Genomic DNA, 21,799 nt, shown 5'->3' on the forward strand with positions numbered 1-21,799 from the left:
TCCATCAACTATACGCAAGCACAATTCATCTTTAGACATATTGCGATACAACACCTCAATCCATTCAACATTTTCAGGATTCGATCCTCGCCCAAGCCATTGGCCAAATCTCAAGACGTACTCAATAATTTATTTTTAAAAAATTAAGATTGAAAATTATCTTTTGTTTGATTTATCGGCAGGAGAAATTTGAGCTTCAAATATCTTGATCGGATACATAGTTGTTCACCCCAATCCAATCTCTAGATAAAAAAGTTTTGAGATGTGGATGCGGGAGTTCACAAAAGATCACACCAGTTGAGTTTGTACGAAGCGTAAAATCTTTCATGAAGTTAAATTTTGAGATAAATATGAACATAAAACTGAGGAAAAGAAAGAAGGTAAGCAAGAGAAAGAAAATCCATTTGACCGTCCATTCTCGATTATTTCCCATTTGCATACAGTCTAGGGCTTCCCTCTATCACAATAGTCTATTTTTCTGGTCTTGGGAAGGTGAGACTCTCGGAGAGGGAAAACTAGTACTCTCTCTCTCTCTCTCTCTCTCTCTCTCTCTCTCTCTCTTCATCCCTAATCAAGGCAATTGATTGTGGTATGTCAAAGAGGCATATATTGATTTGAAGTACCCACCCATCTATTGCCAAGAGAAAAGAGTGCCCTCTCATATACTGAAATACCTATTTTTAAATCATATAATTGATAAAAATAGAATGAAACAAGAAAGCCCTTTTTAGAAATTTTGGAATGGCAAGATGATCGATGCTATTAATAATCAATTTAATTTATAAACTAGCATCGAGATTTAAATGTATTAGCCATATTCAAAACCCTAACAAACTTGGTCGAGCTTTAGTATCCACCCAAACATTATAAAAAAGAGCCAAAGTACATATATTCATTTGGTCGTTGACACCAACTTCCTCCCCTCAACGCATACCGCCACCTCCACTTCCTCAGACCTTCCCCTACCTTCTCTCTCCCTCTCTCTCATAACATATGTCGGCATTTTCTCTTCGTACAATCGTGTAAAACCGCAATTGTCATATTTATTATCAAACCTCTTCTTTTTATCGGAGATTCATGGCTTCCTCTGGGAAGAGCAAGACCGCCATGATCATAAAAATTACTCCTTGTAAGAACAGCAGCAGGAAGATGCTAGTAAGTAGCTCATCCAAGATCAGGTTACAGGACTTGCTTTACCTTGTTTTCCTTCCAAGTCATTATTGGATGTATCGAGTCCACCTGAGCCCATTACATCACAATTATTACAATCGTGTTTGGAAGCTATCATCAATGATTGCGATACATTGAGGTCACTTGGACCCGGCGCAAGTGCAAGGCTAGAGTTTTTCATTTACTTGGTGATTCGATGTCAAATTTCGCAGTCCCACGTCTTTTTTCTTCTCTCTTTAATTGGTTCTTCCTTCCCTTTTGTTGAACTGAATTCTTCATATTATACAGGAGTCCTAGTCTAGCCCCGATCGAGCGTGTCCATCATTTTGCGCTGGTATTTTTCTTTGAATGTTGGTTTTGGTCCTCACCAGCGAGACCAATGATGTCCATATGCATGTAACGAAGATTGTGTTTATGTGGAGATTTTCAAGATTTGAAGTGCATGTGTGTAATAAAACCATGGTATATACTATATACCTACCTTTCGCAGAATTGTGTTTGAACTAAATGAACAGAACAAAAGGTAATTAAATCTCTTGTAATGGCCAATTTGCCCAAGCTTCTTTCTTTCTCTATGAGATTGATTACAAGAACCAAAAATAATTCGCAAAACCATCAATAAGCAAAGAGGACAGTCGTTACCTTCCATATCCTAAACATGTTGTTTTTCTTTAGTTCACCGCTTATTCATTTAGGCTCTGTTTGTTTCGCAAAAAATGTGATAATTATGAAAACTATTTTCCAAGAAAATAATGATATTTTCCATATTTGGCTGAAGTCTAAAAATGAACTTAAAATATTTTTCACTATTTGATATGAAAATTTTGATTTGATTTTCTTGGAGAAAATTACAAAATATTCAAAAAAATTAGTTATTTTATATTTTATATTTTATATTTTTCTTCTAGCCATGGTGACAACCGACGATCGGCCACATATGAGGGACGAGCTTGCCAAATTTCGGCAAGTTGAGCCAAGCTAAGCTAAGCCAAGCCTTGCCAAATCTAGCGAGTTAAACCAAATTCGACAAGGTCGAGCTAGTCTAAGGTTAGTGAGATTCGAGCTCGCTAGAGGTTGATGAGGCTCTACCTTGCCAGTTCTGGTGAGCTCAAGCCTTGCTAGCCTTAGGCGAGCTCATCCCTCACCTATGGCTAGTTGCTCACCCAAGGCCAGTCATCAGCCATTGTGGTGACTATCGGCTGGCTGAAGAAGAAGGCAAAAGAAAGAGGTAAAAAAGAAAATAATTAAAAATTCAGCCTTTTTACAAATGCTTTTATAAGAACAAGTTTTTATTAACTAAGAACCTGAGTCCGAATGCTAAGGACTTGCATACAACCTTTGTTAACCTAAGCCTAAGTGGTGGTACTAGAGCTCTCGCGTCGGGGACCCGAGCACTACCTTTATGAATAGAGCTTGAGTGTTGGGCATTAGGCATAGGCACTAGGGCTTTGGGCCCAACCTCAATATACCCTAGCTTGGGTGCTGAAGACTTGGTCCTAAGCGCTAGGCGAGGTGACCACCCTCAGCCAAGGCCAAGACTCATGCCAACCGCCTTCATCGACCAGAATGACATAATAATAAAACAGCGGCAGAGCAAAAAGAACAACAACAACAACAACAACAATAACATTAGTATAAAAATAAAAATAAAAAATTCAATAAAATTTTTAAATTTAATTTTTTTAAAGAAATGTAAAAATTATATATATTAGCATTAGTCATGCCACATACAAGCATCGCCTTTATAAACAGGGCTTGAGTACTGGGGCATTAGACATAGGCACTAGGGCTTTGGGCCTGACCTCGATATATCTGGCTTGGGTGTCAGAGACTTGGTCTTAAATGCTAGGCAAGGCAACCACCCTCACCCAAGGTTAGGACCTGTGCCAGTTGCCTTCACCGGCCAAAATGACATCATAATAAAACAACGATGACGACGACAAAGAACAACATTAATATAAAAAAAAAAAAAAAAAAATTCAATAAAATTTTTAATTTTCAATTTTTTAAGAAATGTAAAAATTATATATATTAGTGCTCGTTGTGCCACGTATGATGGTTAGCATTCATGTCAACGAGTTTCGACTGAAAGATTAAATTAATAAAATATTTAGGATTGAATTGATCAAATTAAAAGATTCACGATTAAATTGACGTTCTTAATTTCTTATGATAATTTAAGATTTTCTTTTGATAACTTTTCCGCACATCTAAAAATCGAGATACATTGTGGACAATATTTCTGGAGTGTTTAAGAATATTTTCTCAAAGGACGGTGATTCGTGGGACTATCGATGAGTTCGAGGTAGTCGGAACGTCCATCAAAACCAAATTCACAAGGCGGCAGTAGACAATGTGCGCATAAAGCCGGTTCTCGTTAAGAAACCGTGGTCGTCACGCACCACGTGGTTTGCCGCTGCACATGGCGTGCCATAGTCAATGACAACGTGTTATATGAAATAGCAATCTTTCCTGACTAATCTTGTGGCTCCGGACATGGATTCCCACCGTGTTCACGGGGCGGCATGCCGTCATTGGGAATCACATCACATCAACGCGTGAGTTCATGCGTCCCAGCTCTGACTATCTTCTCGGCGGGCTCTCCGGGCGTGTCGTGCGGGCGTTCATTGAGCTGACTTTTGACCAGCACACCTTGCGGTCAAAGCTAATACCTCGTGCGAATTCTGGTTATAGCGGTGTCTTGTTGCTGTTGGGGTCAATTAACCTTTACTGCTGTCAGAATATGATTGACACAGATAATATATAATTCTTTATGATTTAATTGTCGACTTGTGGAAGTTTCTTTATCAGATTGTGCTGTCAGATTTATAGAATACTAAGAATAACAGCTGTCTAGCAATGTAGCCGATGTAATTTTTAGTAAGCTTTATGGAGAGTGGGAGTTACGTTAGTGTGTTCTTGTCTTCTAATATGACCAACCTGTATTATGAAAGTCTGGACCAACTAGTAATATAGGTGTTTTCTTCCTGTTTAACGATATTCTAGAGTAGCTTTGGCCAAAAGCCGCTCATCCTGCTATGTCTTTTTCAAGAGCTATAAGTTTTTTTTTTTTTTAACAGAAGAGCTATAAGTTGGTGTCATCCGTTATATTTTGCTCTGCTACCTGTTTTATTTTCTTTAATTCATCTTGGACATTGTGTTAATAGATGTCATTCAGTCAAAAAACACTTTGCCAAACTAATTCTAACAATAGCAGCCACCCGATTCGTGATACTTACAGTTCTGACTGTGGCTGTAGACTTTGTTCTCAAGCCATCATGTAATGTTCTTTTTTCCTGAAAAAGGACGTATAAGTATTAAATAAAGCAGGCCGGGAACAAGAAAATAACTCTGTCCCGGGGCAAGACTTTGTGAATGCTTGTCGTAGTAAGATCATGGCTTACAAAGTTTATTAGGGGGAGGTATATTATCTGGTAAATGGACCTACTGAATAGAAACTCTATTTTTAACTTTATTACATCTTCTCTCTATGAAGATGAGTTTTTCAAGAAGCTGATGTAAGGAACTCTTTCTTCACAGTTAACATCAGCATGACATTTGGAGTGAAAACAATCTTATGGCTAGGAATGTCATAAGAATTCACATGGTAAGCTTTTGCTAAATGCAATATACCACCATTGGCTTGTGCCCGCACGATCGCTTGTGTTTTTCCCAGGAATCAGCTGCTATCTGTTGCAGCCTTAGCATGTCTTAGGTCTCCCTTATGTTTTAATTGTGTCGCCTCTCTACTTGTGGTCTTTAGCAATACAAAGTCTTGCTCATGACTGATTTTGTTTTTCTGTAGTCCCTTCTTATCTCATCCTTTCACTTCCTTCCACTTCATTTTTTGACAACAGATTACGAGCATGCTCCATCCTGGGCTATCATCTTAAGAAGGAATGCTTCGTTAGAAAGATGCCCGTTTATATTTTTTTACCTTATTGTCATATGTCCTTATGAGCGTTCTATCGATATGTTAACTCATTAAAAGCTTCGTTCAAAATTCCCCTGAGCCTTCATTTTCTATTGGCTGAGGATCGCAGAGGACGGCAATTATTCATTTTTCTCGTCTCGTGTGAGGTGGGATGCACTGGACCGTGACCTTTCTTGCTTCTCCATTTTGCAGATATGTGGTTCCCTTATCTCCACGTGAAGCCCGTAGGAGATAGAGGGAAATTGGCCAACAAGATTTGAGTAGTCGACGTCTGTTTTATTAGGTCAATGACTATTTCCTCTTACCTGGGGATGCTCGCTGTTACTTTCCAGTATCATTTACTAGTTGATGCAGGTAAAAGAGAACGAGAAAATGCTGGTGTGTATATTTTGGCTAAGACTCATGAACTTGTTTGCTAGTAGAGATAATAAGATCACAACAATTCTGCAAATTCGATTGTGGAAGATTATTTATCTATGCGCGTATGGCTCTTCATAGTTCACTCAGCTTTAAATAGTGGATCAAATTCCATATTGATTTGTGGTTGATGATTTCAGGTTTCTCTTCTTTCCCTTTTTATTAAGAAGCCTCTCTGTCCTTCTCCCTCTCAATGCTCCCTTCTACTGATGATGTAATGTGAAATAGGGGATGGAGTTGCAGTTTCTCACTTGGATTTGAAGTGTTGCAGCTTAATACAATGTATTACAAAAACGTGAAACTTATAACACTTCACAGCATAGCACACCTAGAGGAACACCTAACTAGTTCTAACTTCTAAGATCCGTATGCAAATTCCTCATACCAAACTAGTTGCAGTTTCAGAATTTCAAACTGAGGCACCTTGCGTATCTACACGGTACTCTCAACTTTGTACTCTAATTTTGATTTCTTGTCCAAGGAAATTATGTCAGACACAACTTATTAGATTGGTCTTGTGTGTAATTTGGACTCTGAGATCAAAAGGAAAAAATTACAACAATCGAATAATATTGGAAAGATAGTAACTTGCAAACATTCAATGAAAATTATCGACATACAGGGATTATTATTCACTAATAGGGGCTTTCAGTTTAAGGGCTGCTTTGTTATTAATTAACAAGGTAAGTTACTAAGAACAAGAAAAAATATTTACAATAGATTTGGCTAGTGATGATTTCTCATGAAAAGTCGGACGATCATATATAGAACCTCGCAAGATTAAAAGTAAATTATGTCCATGTGAAGGACGGTTATTGATTTGTCATTTACAAAGTCTTGTACGAAAATTACAATCATAAAGGACGATTACCGATCATAACTACCATCACATGCAACAATTCGAGATATTTTTACTATATTACTGATTAATTACTGAGCGCTAACATCTTCCTTCCCAGAGAGATATAAATAAGCCACTGGATATAAAGATGAATTACTAGTTATAAGTGCAAACAAGTTAGGACCATTACAATTTAGAGTAAATTAGAGAAAAAAAAATTCAAGAAATTTCTGGCTGAAAACTTGTAGAAGCACCCACCTAGTCCAACATGTGTTTTGAATATAGAAAGACCAAAAGCTAAAGAATCGTTTTCATCACTTCTTTTTGGGTCTGCTTTTGGCTTTTCAGGCCAGATGGATGTCAGACAAAGAGATTAGAAAATGCTTTCGGCCTTTTTCGTTCATCATCAAACTTTCAAGGTGGTCCAATGGAGTATATTATGATCGTAATGTACTTGTGTCTATAATCTAAACAACAAGTAATCGAGATAGGGTTTAGGAGGCATGGTCCTCTACCTAAAACTTCACACAAAGGATTCCTCATTTATTGCCAAGGGCCGATAATCATGTGGGTCTCACAAAACTTGATCATTGCAATTGCACGTTATCCGCAAACCATTTGTCTGTGAAAGTTCCTCATCATGGGGAGGTGGTAGGCCCTAACTGCAAGTCCACTTCCTTTGCACAAATTTAATAACTTTATTCAATCTTTAACTTTTCAGTTTTATTAATTGAATATTAAATATATATATATATATATATATATATATGTTTTGTCAATTAAATTTATCTGGCCAATTTTAATCGAAAATTATTGATGTGGACGTCGATTATCTTATGTGGCATATTCCGCATTGATTTAGACAGTTTTTATCATCTTTATAAATTTCTAAAAAAATTATTTTTTCCTTTTTTTTTTTTTTTTTTCATTCTTTCTTTTTCTTTTCTTTTTTCTTCCAAGCTTAGCTACGGCCACTAGCCAACCCTTGCCGATCATAGGCAAAGGTTGGGGCTGGCAAACCCTTGCTAGCCAAAGGCGAGGGTCGTGGCCTAATCGACAAGGGCTTCATGGCCCTCGCCTAGCGGCCATTGAGGGTTAACAAACTTGGAAGGAAAAAAAAAAGATAAAGAAAAGAAAAAATAAAAATAAAAACTTTATCAACATTAACATCGAATGTCTTACATGGTATTACCGGCATTCACATCAACAATTTTCGACTAAAATTGGTATGATAGACTCAACCATACTTTTGAGACTTAACTAATATAATTTAAAGGTTTAGAACATAATTAACCAAAATGCAACAGGTTAAGGACTTTTTAGACATTTTCCCCAATAATAGGCTAGTATGATTGTAGCTAGTGAATTTACATAATATTCTCCAACAAGACCGTCCCAAAGCTCCCATAGCAACAATATTCTTGTAAAATCTGTATTTGATTGAAAATCTATTACTCGGATTTCCGAGCAACCTATGATGTTTTAGATTATCAAATCTACAATAATAGGAAACTTACATAACCAGCTTGCCTTGAATTTAATAAGATCATCTTTACAGTTCAGTCAAAAAAAAATCACCTGAATCCAATTTAAAAGATTGATAAGGAATTACTTCCCTTTGACCCGACCTCAATACACGAGCGATGACATTCCGATCTTTCATATAACCATTTTTTAGGCTCTTCAAAGACTCACCCATTAAATACCCAACACAATATATAGAAAATACTCGATATGCTAGGACAAAAGCCGATCTTGCTGGACCTTTTCCTGGTTAAATTATTGCTCCAGGGTTTTTAGTTCCCAATCGTCATGATGAGGGATGTACGCATTTGGCCAACATAGGGAAAGAGCCCTGTCGTTCGAAACTGGAACACCGCGGACTGTGGCGGAATCGGCGATGTTCGATTGTGGGCATGACAGAACCCCTCGTACTTTGATGCGTAAACAAGGGCGCAGCGGCGACGATCTTGCCTCCCCATCGTATCTGGTGTTGCAACCGGGTCACGTCTCGCGTCGTTTCAAGATCTCTCTCCCCACCCCTTGTCTATCTTTCGCGTCACCTCACTTGCTACATCTCGAGGTGGGCGTGTCTCCCTTATAATGCACTCGAGAACTGCGTGGAAAGTAGCCACTTAGACCCACCACTATTCCCCCCCCTCGTCAGGTGGCCTTCCTCCGATTGAAGCACAAAGAAATGGTCGGAAAGGCGACGCGGCTAGGGTCGGACATGTGTCATGCGCGCCGATGCTTTCCTTAGATCGATGGGACAATAACATTTGATGGGATCCTCTGCCGCTTATTACGATTCGAGTAATGATCAGATTGCTGAAACGAAAAGCTCTCGATCTTGATACCGAGTTTTTCTGTGGCAGGAGTCTAAAGTTACGGTACGTATCTTTCGGTGTGTAGAAAAGAGAGGTAAAGACAGCAACTTCATGCTGGAAACGTTGGACCACTATCGCCACTTTACACGTCTTCTATTGTCCAAAAAAAAAAAAAAGTCTTCGCATAGACACTTGCATACGGCATTGTATGAATGTGCTAAGTTTTAAATTTTTCCGCTACTCATCCAATGGACCGAACTGAGTTGGCAAAAGTTATTCGTTAAGAGCAGTCGAAGCCTGCACCGTTTGTTCATCGAGGAATTTATGGAGGAGAATTCGACTTTGAGCTCGTCAATGTATTTTATAAGATTCCCTTCATTCAAAAGTTTAAACAATGTTAAGTCAACTACAACTTATTGGATGGACAAAAAGAAAATTATGATATATTGGATACTCCACCTAATATCATATCCTTCACAGGACTTTTTATGCCCAATACTTTTTACTTGTGCACCTTAATAGAACTCCCCCCTCACATGGGAGCCTTTGACATTTGAGGCCCATCCTATTAATCCGGGTATGATTTCCTTCCCAACTCAAATTTCCACTTTTGGCCTAGCCAATTTGGCATGCGTTGGTGAGGACAATATTTGTCTCGCAGATCTACCTCGATCGTCTCAACCTAACCTAGCCAAGCCCAACGAGAAGCCAAGGACGCCATCTGCTATGGCAATTAGAAAGTCATCTAAGGCTCCTCCTCGAGGTATTTCCGATTAACTTTGACACTAGCTTACTGTAAATTACGCAATAGAAACCTGATATCTTCGTCTAATGGGAGACTTCTTTCGTCCAACATCCTCATACATTCACCTCGAAATTATTATGTCTACTCCTTGAGCAACATGCCTCAACAAAAGTGTCAAATAAAAGCTATCTTCAATTTCTCTCTTCCTCTCGCTCATGGTGACGTCTTTAGCTGCAACAAAACACTTTTCTTCCATCTAACCAGAAAGGAGGTAGATGAGAAATAGTTAGAAGAAGCATATGAGTACCACCAAATTTTCAAACGTATAATTTCCATTAATTTTTTTTCCTTAATTAATGATGAGCATGGGACGAATAAATTTCCCAAAAATGAACGGTGGAGATCTTGATGGGGCACGGATGGGGATTGTTATAGGCCCATCCAAATTTTCGAACACCCGCTTTGGTTAAAGTTTTTTTTTTCTTTCGTTTTCCTTTTTTGACCGTAAATAACACATAATTTGTGTAATTAAGGATGAGTACGGGGTAAGTTATTTTCCAAAAAATGGACAGCGGAGATCTTGGCAGTGCAGGGCGGGGTAAGGCTGGGGATTATAATAGGCCCACCCCACCCTATTTATATGTAGATTTATATTTTAATATTATATTTAGTTCAACGATATGTGTAATGATTACGGATAGTACATTAAGATAAGCAATATCGGCAAGATCACAATATCAAAAGTTATCCATGCTGAATTATGACAACAATTTTTCATAATCACAGTGCAATCATATCACGCTGAATAAACTACAAAAGCCCTGAAACAACATCACATATCTAGCCAAAGTTTACAGATTATTCACGTTATTTTCCCAATTAAAAAAAAGTCAATTTATATAAAATTGAATTCGTGACGCGATTTAATTCACATTCCCTTGAAATAAGCCTCGACTGTTCAAATTGGTCTTGCCCACTCGCGATCTGCGTGCCCCCTTCATTAGCTCAGCGGCGGCATTGTACATTTAGCCAAAGTTTAAGGACCGTTCACGTCGCTTTCCCAATTCAAGAAAAGGTCAATTGATATGAAAGTGGATTCGAGATGCGATTCAATTCACATACCCGTAGAATAAGCCTCGATTGTCCCCTCCATTAGCTGTGCACAGATTGATTATTCAAACGTACTTAATTTCATTGGAGGATCGAACTTAATTAAGAATTTGACCGAGCAACGTATTGGACGGCGTCAACTTCGCCCGAGCCCCACTCCCTTTCGACCGCCTAACTTCTCACGCGTGCGACTTACTCGTGCCGGTCGAATCTCGAAGGGAGGGAATTTTATCATTTTTTTATTTTTTTTTCCTTGGGGGAATTTTGGCAGGGCGCCACGTGTCTGGTTACTAATTGGCCAGCTGTAACAAAAACGGAGAACAACAGTAAAAAGCGCACAGCTAAAAAAGCGGCCCTCCAATTCAACCCCCGACCCCAATCTTTTTGCTTGACCGATTCCCCCTCCCCCATTCCCCCCAAAGGTAGATTCCAGCGGACACGTGTCGGGCACTCGCTCGACCACGTGTCATCCTGCCCTTAGTCCCCATTTCATTCCGCGTCAATGATTAAAGCCCGAAAGAGGATTAGTTTACAATCTAATCTTTTTTTAGGGGGGTTTAGCCAATCGGTGGGGTGGGAACCAAATTGGATTCCTCATGGGTGGAGCAACCACCCCCAATGCCACAATTCGATCGGAAAAAGTAAGGGGCGTGGCCATGCAATGATCGTCTCCAGGACGGAATCGACCTCAGATTTGCGCGTCGCGGATGTGAAATGTGAACCATTCTTTACGTATGCTTAAAAAAGAAAGTCACTTTATCAGTGACTCATGACGGGATCCATCGACATGCGTAATTACATCATATAAATAAGTTTAAACATTAAAATAGGTCATAAATAAATTTATAACTTATTTAAACTCTATCAATTTCTTGGGAAAATTTCAAAAAGAAACTTGAAGTACCATCTTTTTCTTAAATAAAGACTTGAAGGGAATCTTATTTCAAATAAGGACTTTAAGTGCTTTCATTTTCTCAAATAAATGTCTAAAATGGATGTTATTTCAAATGAGAATTTAAAATGGTTATGTTTTTTTTTTTTTTTTTTTGCCGAAGGAACCGCTTTGGCCGACAGCGGCCACGTAAACCTCCAGGTGACGCTAGCCCAGAACCCACCACCAGGGCGCCACGTGTAATACACCTAATGGTCTGCTAGCCTCCTTGCAACGCAAGTTGCAGGGGCTTTGAACACCCTTTCCCTTCAAAGGCAAGAGCCTATCCAGCAAAGCCACCACGACCGGTGGTCTAAAATGATTATATTTATTTCAAATAAGAGTCTGAAGTGGCTATGTCCATTTCAAATAAGGACATGTATCTCTAACGATCAAGGGTATTTTCATTATTTTTCATTTCCACATTTTTTTCTTTTTCATTTTTTCGTTTTTTTTTCTCCATTTTTTTTGGCTAGTTCTTCTTCCTCTTCGCCGATGGCTAGCCAGCCACTAGCAATGCCCACAAAGGGCTGGTTAAGGGATGTCCTCACTTGGGTATGTTGACCCTCACCTAGAGGCCATCCACGAGGTTAGCCCGTGTTGGCCCCAAGCGAGGCCAACGAGGGTTGGGTGACCTTGTCGGCCGCCCTCGCTCGGGACTAGCTAGGGCCGACCTCACGGATGGTCCTTGGGTGAGGGTTGCCACACTTAGGCGAGGTTGTCACGCTCATGCAAGGCTATCCCTCACCCGTGGTCAACGTGGGTGGCTCTCGCCAATGGGGGCGACCCTCACTTAGCCCTTTGTGGGCATAGTCGATGGCCGGTCGACCACTGGCTAAGAGGAAGAAGAAGAACTAGAGAAAAAAAAAAAGGTGAAATGCAAAATGACAAAAATACCCTTGATCGGTCGAAAAATTTAGCCAATCAGCAATCGGTAAGGTCGGGTCCTTATTTGAAATAACTAAAGCCACTTTAGGCCCTTGTTTGAAACAATTAAGGTCACTTTAGGTTTTTATTTGAAAAAAAGTCAACTTCAGACCTTTATTTAAAAAATAACGACACCTTGGATCATTTTTTGAAATTTCCCCTCATATCTATGACTTTCACTTGATCTAAACGCTCACTCGTTCTACAATGTCACTTTAGATTTGGTGGCATGGATTTTCTTATGTTATGTTAAATATGGAAAGTGTTTGTGTAGGGTCGGGGTGAGCATGATTTATGGATGAATTAGATCAAGTATAAGCCACTAAACTTATATTATATGTAATAGATGAAAACGAATCAAATAAATCTATTCGGGTCGAATTATTCTCGAGCCGACGGAGTCGGCCGTTTGACGGCCTTCCTCATGACCGACGAAACAACGACATCATGAGACCTAAAATTTGAGTAATCGCCCCAGAGGGTCCATATTTCTCGTGGCGTGTTAATCCCTGAATGACAGGGATTTGACTGCACGAGTTTTCCTTTCCTTTTCTTAATAATTTTTTTTTGAAATTTTTCGAAATTTCCTTCGTGTTTGTTTCTTTTTGGGGGCCAGAACCCGATAAAGGAAATAATCGGAAAACGCCCCCGGGAGGGGGAAAAGGATCGTAAAAAAAAAAATTATTTATTTTTTTTCCTCCCGCAAATCAACCCCGACGCGAACGGGCCCCACCCCACGGCGGTGTCGCGCACGCACCAATCGGATCGAAGGAGGCTGTCTCACTAACCTTTTTCTCCTGCGTGGCAGCGAACGCTTGCACTTTTGGAAGGGGGCCAACGGCCCCGACGCGCCCGGGCGGCGCGTGTGCCCCCCCTGGCCCCCTGCAGTTCGTCTTTTTTAATCGTTTTAATTTCGTATTTATAGTTTTTAAATTATTTTTTGTTCCTCTTTTCGACAATTTGCCCCGAAGCCATCAAACGAGCGAGAGTTTCTCTGTCCTCCAGGGAAGGCAACCTGCTCTCCTCCCGCACCCCCCTTCTCTCTCTCAAAAATCAGCCTGCGACCGGGGCGACCTCCCTCGTTTCGGGTTTGATTCGCTGCCGGAGCGGGGAAAACCCTAGAAATTTCTCGTCGCCTTCGCCTGCGCAGGTGCGTTCCGGCGGGAATTCGTCGCCGTCTCCGGCGTTTCTTCTCAGTTGTTGTTTTTTTTTTTTTTCGTTTTTTTTTCTCCCCGTTTTCGGTTCGGAAAACGGCCGCCTGCGTGAGTCGTCGCTTTGACTCAGATCCGGCCCGTTTCGCGTTCCCGCGCGTCCCCCTCCCGCCCGTCCGGATTTTCGTGCTCCGCGTCGTCCCCGGCGGGGCGAATTCGTCGGCGGGGGCTGTATAGAATCGCGGCCTTCGATTGGGCCGCTTTGATCTGGCTCGGCGCCCGCCGCGCGATTGAATTCGAAAGGAATGCATGGGCATTGCCGTGCATTCCGTGAGTCGAGGGCGCGGCGTCTGGCTGGAGTTGACTGGGTCGGTTTCGTTTTCGCGCGTTGGTTCGTGCCGCGGCTTTGGTCCGGGGCGGTCAAAGGTCCTTTGCTTTGGCCGCTGTTTTTTCTTCCGTGACATTTAAGATGGAGCTCAGAAAGGCGGAATTATTCTGCTTCGCTTTATTGTTCGCGGCATGCAGCGGAAGACGGTTCTATTGAATGCGGGGGCATTGAGGATGATACTTGTTTTTGATCTATTTTTAGAAATGATGCCATGATGCTGTGGCTACATCTTGATTTGTTTGATACATTTATTGGTTCGCATTGTAGTTTTCGATACTTTGTCATCCCGTGTTGATTCTGCCAGATGCATTGCATTAATATAAAGGTCAAAAGTTTGGAATTTTTTTTTTTGGGGGGCGCGTTGAAGCAGCTCAAGTGCACAAAAAGAAAGAAACTTTATGTTCGAACTCGCTTTTAATCACCTTGTGATTACTTGAATTGGGTGAAAACTATTTGAATTGCGCTCTAGAGAAAGTGGTCACTTACAAAGGTGCTTTCTTGATCTTGCGATCGGAAGAGTTAGATTATTTTCTTCTGTCTGTTTTAGTCATAATATCCAAAAAAGCCAGAAGAGCAAAGTATGTAGGTCCTTATTTTGTGCCTTAGTGACATCTCTCTTCGTAAGTTCTGTATCTTGATTTGGTAATCTGAATTGCTTCTATGTCTTATGTGCTATTATGCAGATGCTCTGTCACTGATCATCTGTTGCGGGGAGAGTTGATTTTGGTCTTATTTACTTAGTTGACCAGAATATGGATTTAGAAGACAAGTTCTTAGCTAAAGGTTTGTATTTGGACATAACCATCCATTTCCTCTTCTTAGTGTTGCTTGTCTGGTTGTTTACTTGCTCTTCGTAAGAGTTGCAACTGTAAGAAGGATGATCAAGATACATTGCGGTTTCATGATGAGTAAATTTTTTAGTATTCACCTTCATCTATGTTGTGTATGGATGATGATCTTGAGTATACTGCATTGCATTCAATGACTTTCTATAGAATTGATAAGGAGATGCTTTACTATCTGGTCAACGTAATGTACAATGAGCAGATAAGCTCTTTAGGTTCATAGATTTCTTCTTATCATATGTAGTCTCTCAGAATGCACGCATGTGTGTGCATATATTTATATGCCAAAAGATATCTGCACGTGCATGAGTACCTTTTAGGCCTAATAGTTTATTGAAAAAATGTTGGGACTCCGCTTGTCTGCATTAACAGATTAGGAAAAACCAGAGACATGATTTTTAGTGGCACCTCTTGTCATTACAGCTGGTCCGTAAAAATAGGCACGCGGTATACAAGCTTGTATGCATACACAAATGTGTATGTGCTTTTATGCATCTGCACAGACAGGCCTGTCTTTGTGTCAGCACTGAGCACCTTCTGAGCCTATCAAAAAGTTGGTTCCTTGCTAGAGTGCAAATAGATCAAGAGAGGTGATGATAGTGACTTGAGTCGAAGCCTTTAATGGACTTTGCATGTTCTGAACCAGAGTTTATGTTTTGCACAGTGTTCTTATCAATTCTCTGCGGGACTTTTCAAACAAATGCTGAGATCAATGTGAAGATGAACAAGAGCAAGTTCACATTTCTCTGAACACATTAAATTTTTTGGATAATGCTTTAGAATTCTTTATCTGGAATTGATTGATGGAGCTTGTGAGGGGTGTGGTCAGGAAAATAATATTTGTTGTTGGGATCACCGATTACTGAAATAATTGCAAATCTGATGCCTGTGTCATATATGTGGTGGAACTACTACTGCCTTGTGTGCGTTTCCTCTCTACCTTTTCGTGCTTTTCTTCTGTCTAAAGCATGTTCTCTTCGTTTGCAAACTTACGACACAATCTAGCTTGGTAGACAGGCAGAGGTTAATAGTTTTATCATTACCTCTCTTTTGTTATAGATAGTTTCTATTATTGGTTATGCCTCCTTTCATTGTTGTGAAAATTTGAAATGCTCAGAAGATTTTATGGTTATTGCAGTACGTGGATATCCAAATATATGCATGACTTACTTGTGGCACTCTGAACTGGAGTGCAGTTCATGTGTATTGTGAAGGATCATTTGTCTGTTATCAATTACGCCAGATTTAAGTTTCTTTTCTGGTTTAAAAATTTGCCAGAATTAGTATCCAACTAAGATATCGGGCATACTTTCAATGCCTGGTTGTGAATGTACGCATGTCCAACACGTGGCACTCAGAAATGGTATTCTTGGAGAAATGAGCGTCAATGGTTTGGATTCTTTTGATTAGGAAAGATATCTTGCTCGATTATCTTGACTAATCCAAGAAGTTGCACAATGGCTCACATGAAACTCTTCAGGTTCCAAAATACGTAAGGAGCGTCTAGGCATCTAATTTAATATGTTGCATCTTTTAAAGCGCAATTGTAGATTTGTGACCATATATTGATGGGATGCGATTATAAGTATGCGCACATTCCTCCCATAGGTTCAATTGCACATATCTCTCATTAGTCCTCTCCTTGCCTGTTGAGATCCAGATCTGAGAACTTATCTACGTGAATGGCCCCTGAGTTCATTACATTCGTTAGATCGGAGAAGTTTGATTTGATGGAGACTGAATAAACCGGTAGGATTTCTCAAGGATCTGTGTAAGTCTGAAAGCTTTTTCTTGATTCTTATCCTAACCTCGGTGTTTTGTCCTTGCATTTAAACTAAATAGATCTGCAGGATCCTGGTCAAAATTGTTCATTTTCTGTCATAATCCTGTCGATCTAATATTAAAAGGGTATGTTCTTTCAAAGCTATTCTATGATGTGTTTCATGCTTCCTGTCTTCTTTATGCCTGTTGTGTTCACAGGCTTGTTAGATAGAGCTCTGACCTCTTGTTTAGAGAGACTGTGCCACAGATCTAATGGATCTATGCAAGATCTGACCTGGCTCTAAGCTTGAATTGGTTCCTTTGATATCCTGCAACATAAATCGAAAATTTCCTCAACAATGGATTTTTCATGGAATTAGGATGTAGAGTATGTAGGATTGTGTGAGAATACCTCACCTTTCATAATTTTGCTGATATTCGACGGATTTGTAATTCTGCTATGTTTTTCGTGGTCAATCTAGTCTAGATGATCAAATCTTTAGGTATTTTGACTATCTTGCTTTTTAACCTGTAGACTGCACTTCCACACCACAAACTTCATGTTTTGTTCAAGCCCTTGTGGCAATTAGTTGTGTTTTATGATTTTTTCCATTACCCTTTTGCCATGGGTTGTTCTCGATGAGTGCCTAAACTGATCACTGACCACATTTACAAAAGAGGTACACATAGCAATATATGGAACTCTTTTTGTCTTGACTTATGCTTCGACAAACTCTAGTAATTCTTTTTTTTTTTTTTTTTGGGGGGTGGATGCCGGATCATTTCTGAGTAAAGCTAGTTTATGTGTTTTATAGGCTTCTTTTATGAGTGCTGGATTTATTTCTGCAATGGTGGTTGATCATTGCTGAGTGAAACGAGTTGATGTGTTTTATAGGCTTCTTTTTTTATGAGTGCTGGCTTTTATTTCTGCCATGGTGGTTTCTTTCCAGTTGTGTAAGCATGGGAACTTTTTGTTTCTTTCCTTAAATCTGTTTTATTTTTATTTCTGTTATGTTTTTCAGTGGTTTCTTTCTCCCATCATTAAAAAGAACTATGTTCTCCATACAGTTTCAGGTATCCAGAGTCTGTCTTCAAGTGTGCAGAGTACTCCCGAAAAAAATGGGAATTCAGATGATGCTTCAAAAAGTCCAGATCTGCTGCAGGAGTTCTTAAATAAGAAGGAACTTATTCGAAATTGCTTCGATAAGGACAAGAAAAACTCAGCCTCATCCAAAAGCAAAATGAGAGAACCTCTGAAACCAAACAACAAACCATTTAAGAAGCAGGATCACAGGAAAGCCTCTAATAGTCCAAGCAATCAACCTTCTTCCAAGAAGCAAACGAGAAAGGGAGATAATCCAATGCGACTTCCTCCAGCCATTGAACAGGCTTCGGATTTTGGGCATTCAAAGTCATGGTTATGCAAAAATTCAGCATGTAGAGCTGTCCTTTCAACTGATGATACATTTTGCAAGAGGTGCTCTTGCTGCATTTGCCATTTATTTGATGACAATAAGGATCCCAGCCTTTGGTTGGTGTGCTCATCAGAGTCTGACAATGGGGTATTGGGCTCCTGTGGGTTGTCATGCCACATTGAATGTGCTCTTCAACGTGAAAAGGCTGGAGTTGTCGATCTTGGCCAACTGATGCAGCTTGATGGCAGTTACTGCTGTGCGTCTTGTGGCAAAGTTTCTGGAATTTTAGGGTAAGTGGTCTTCTTTTCACTCTTCTGTTCTGATGCATCAGTACTCATTGATTGGACATGCACCTTGATTTTTTTTGCATATGAAGTTGTGTTACCGTCAAACTTATTATTTTGTTGGATGTGCCAGATAATTATTTCTTTTTTTTAAGGGTGGCCCCTGCTGTCATATCTGGGTTAAATACTCTACCTGTGCCTTATTGGGATCGTTTTGTGTATTGCATGATTGTGCGTTTAGCCAGAAAAAGTTGCGTGAGTATGCTTTTTGCATCCTGCCTTTTGTGATATTCTCTGTATTAGTATTTTCCATGTTTCACGTTTGCAGTCATCATGGCGTTGCTTAAAGAGTTGATGTGTCTGCTCTGAGTTTTACATGAAAAATGTTTTTCGTGAAGCATTTTTGGCCTTATATTTATGACTACCAGAGTTCTAGTCCAAACATTTTTCTTGACAAAACTATCTTGAGCCTCTTCCTGAGTTTTTTAGATTCCTAATTAACTGATGTTTAAAAGAGTGAAAGAAGTTTATATTTTGTAATAGCCGCGAAATTCATGGGTTAAAGAGTGTAATGTTACTTCTAAAATGATTTTTTTTTCACGAAACTTTTGACAGAGTTATGTTCCTTCTGGATCCTCTCTTATTTCTACTTAATTTAGGTGGAGTAGCTATGTATTAACCATCTATTCTGGGTATTCAATTTGCCATGGCCAGCTAAGATGACGTGTCTCTTTTTAAATGTTATGATGAAGCTTCTAAGCATATTGTTTTGTAAGATTTGGCCAAGAACAAGATGTTTCATACAATTTGTGGTATGCATATATGTGGGTTTAGTCAGGTTATAGATCATCTCTAAAATAGAACAATTTACTTGTTTTCCTGCTATAGATTTCTGACTTATGCTGATGTCTTTATTACGTGGATACATGCAGAAGTTGGAAGAAGCAGATAGCTATGGCTAAGGATGCTCGTCGTATCGATGTCCTCTGCTATAGGATATACTTGAGTTACAGGCTTCTGGATGGTACTTCCCAGTTCAAAGATTTGCACAAATATGTCAAAGATGCAAAGGCCAAATTAGAAACAGAGGTGGGTCCCATTAATGGCTTTTCTGCCAAGATGGCACGGGGAATTGTCAGCAGGCTATCAGTTGCCGTTGATGTGCAGAAACTCTGCTCTCTTGCAGTTGAAAGAGCGGAGGAATTGTTGGTCAGTGCTTCCAACAGCAATATAACTCATAGAGGTTAGATCCATTGTACTAGGCCCTTATCTTTTGTGAAGTACTTTAACATGATAGCTTTCTTTAACGATTTTTCTGTATCTGTTACAGAGGAGTCACGTCCTGCTGCTTGCAAGTTCCTATTTGAGGAAGTAACTTCATCCTCTGTCATTATTGTTCTGATTGAATTGTCTTCTCCATCAGCTGACGACATTAAGGGTTACAAACTGTGGTATCATAAGAGTGGAGCTGAGACAAGAGAAGAACCCGCTTGTGTCTTTCCTAGAGACAAGAGAAGAATTCTGATATCCAATCTGCAGCCATGCACTGAATATTCCTTTCACATAATTTCTTATACAGAAGCAGGTGATTTGGGTCATTCTGAGGCGAAGTGTTTCACAAAAAGTGTGGAGATCATCCACAAGAACCACAACCCATTAGCTGCTATTGATGGCAACAAAGAGAGAGCCCTCATTGAAGGAAGTTCCTCTGGTTCCAATAGCAAGCCTGATTCTACAGATGCAGTTGCTTTTGCTGGTTTCAAGGTCCGTGATCTCGGAAAGATCCTGCACTTGGCTTCAGCTCAAGAGCGAGGATGCTTCGAAGGATTCTGCAGTGTTGATATGGAGAGATGTTGTGGAATAAGCAAAAGGACGGAGCCCAAGAAAGTTGTAGAAAATTATGTGCCATCCGTTCCGCGTGAACTTGACTTAAATGTTGCTTCTGTCCCTGATTTAAATGAGGCAGCCCCTCCCTATGAGTTCTCCAGGGATGAAGATAACGGCTGCTTATTCAATCAGGTTGTTGAGGTGGATGATGATGCTGCTTCCCATGAACTCAGTAAGCACAATGGAGCTGGACCCCCGATGATTGGCGAGTCAGCGGCCTGGACATGTGGGGCTGCTGCTGGAGAAGCACCAGGTGCGGATTCTCAGGTCGAGCTATGCAGAAAAAGAGCTTTGAGCATGAAAGAAGAGTTGCATGATTGCGATAGTACTCTGATAAATGGGTCCCCTAGCAATATTTCTAGTGGTTCGGGAAGCTTGGACGATAACTTTGAGGATTGCGTCAAGACCATCAGGGAACTTGAATGTCGGGGTCACATCAATCAAGAATTCAGGCTAAAATTTTTGACGTGGTTCAGCCTAAGATCCACGGAGCGGGAACGGAGAGTGGTTAACACCTTTGTTCAGGCTCTGAGTGATGACCGAAGTAGCTTAGCGGGACAGTTGGTTGATGCCTTTTCAGATTTGGTATCTAACAAAAGGCCGAGGAACGGGTTCTGCAATAGGTTATGGCATTAAAATTTAGTGCGAAGTTTGAAGGCAGGCTCACTCTCGGTCGTGCCTTTAATCTTTTATTACCGATAATAAATTGTCTTATGCATCTCACATACTTCGTACAGGCATTTTTTTCCGCCCCCTAAACCTCAGTCCGAAGCACATTCATCCGTATTCTAGGAGAAGTATGCTGCCAACAAGATTGTGGTGGCTGATTCTGCAGATATTTCTGACCATTCTTGCAAGGAAGTGGCTGCTTGCAGTGGAGAAGGCATTTCCGTACATTCGGTTCAATTGCATTCGAAGCCCTTAAAGTTAGCTTTAGGGAAAATTGTTAGGGGTACAGTAATTGGTTGCCTTTCCTTGATGGAAAGGCGCATGAATGCTCAAGAATTCAGTTGATTAGGTTCTTTTCTCCTTATCCTATTTTTTCCCCTTTTTCATTGAGGATGTGATCTCATTTTCCTTCTTCCTTTAATGATTAATGACTGTCTTTGAAATTGTTTCAAAAGTTTAGCTTGTGGTAACTTCATATGAGCGAATTACCGGTATGATGAAGAGTATTCATTCCATGAATACGGTAGTGTAGGTTAAGGCAGGGGGTGTTTTAAGAATTAAAACATTTTCGATCTCTACGCACTTAATATCTTAAAAAATGTTGTGATTCGTGTTTCGAACTTTGTAAATCAAAGATGTTGGCGGAAGAGGGGGCTAGGGCCATTGGGCATTTACGGTGACAAGATTTGTTTGAGGCATGTCGTGAAGCGATCGCGGTTGCTCTTCAATCGTCCGGAGGGCAGATCGCGTTGGAGCACGTCGATTCTCGTCCACATCTCTTTTGACAAGCCCGCAAACTGATTCTTTATCCTGTTCATCGATTCAGGTGAAAAGGAGAAACATTTTCATCACAGTTTAGTTGTTTTTTTCATACCAGTTCGTGGACCAACGCACCAAATTTCTTGCAAGGTATCTAATACTTTAACAAAAAAGTGGTCCATGGTAGGCCACATCCATCCATTTCGAAAATGACCAATATCTAACATTACAATCAAAA

At 40.1% G+C, this 21,799-nt stretch overlaps 1 protein-coding gene across 5 annotated transcripts; it reads left to right on the top strand.

The window, feature by feature from the left end:
- The first annotated feature begins 13,366 nt into the window (after positions 1 to 13,366).
- Positions 13,367 to 21,256, top strand: LOC104436621 (VIN3-like protein 1). Of its 5 annotated transcripts, XM_039309038.1 has the most exons (8): positions 13,367 to 13,552; positions 14,625 to 14,724; positions 16,447 to 16,535; positions 16,629 to 16,694; positions 17,616 to 18,252; positions 19,179 to 19,489; positions 19,577 to 20,756; positions 20,871 to 21,256. In XM_039309038.1, the coding sequence occupies exons 5-8, from the start codon at positions 17,789 to 17,791 to the stop codon at positions 20,923 to 20,925; spliced, it is 2,010 nt and encodes a 669-aa protein (XP_039164972.1). In that variant the 5' UTR covers positions 13,367 to 13,552; positions 14,625 to 14,724; positions 16,447 to 16,535; positions 16,629 to 16,694; positions 17,616 to 17,788; the 3' UTR covers positions 20,926 to 21,256. The 5 variants fall into 5 exon arrangements, with proteins under 5 accessions (XP_039164972.1, XP_039164973.1, XP_039164971.1 ...); XM_039309039.1 differs by lacking the exon at positions 16,629 to 16,694 and having other exon boundaries at positions 16,447 to 16,557; XM_039309037.1 differs by lacking the exons at positions 16,447 to 16,535; positions 16,629 to 16,694 and having other exon boundaries at positions 19,577 to 20,790.
- Positions 21,257 to 21,799: the final 543 nt, after the last annotated feature.

This window comes from Eucalyptus grandis, chromosome 3 (genome assembly GCF_016545825.1).
Source record: "Eucalyptus grandis isolate ANBG69807.140 chromosome 3, ASM1654582v1, whole genome shotgun sequence".
Classification (NCBI taxonomy): Eukaryota; Viridiplantae; Streptophyta; class Magnoliopsida; order Myrtales; family Myrtaceae; genus Eucalyptus; species Eucalyptus grandis.

What these genes read in the sequence shown, in the direction of transcription:
- LOC104436621 (XM_010049454.3), top strand. Translation starts at nt 14,694, where the DNA reads ATGGATTTAGAAGACAAGTTCTTAGCTAAAG. An exon ending in AAAGTTTCTGGAATTTTAGG is followed by an intron (nt 18,253 to 19,178) that starts GTAAGTGGTCTT and finishes GGATACATGCAG; the next exon opens with AAGTTGGAAGAAGCAGATAG. An exon ending in AGGAACGGGTTCTGCAATAG is followed by an intron (nt 20,757 to 20,870) that starts GTTATGGCATTA and finishes TACTTCGTACAG; the next exon opens with GCATTTTTTTCCGCCCCCTA.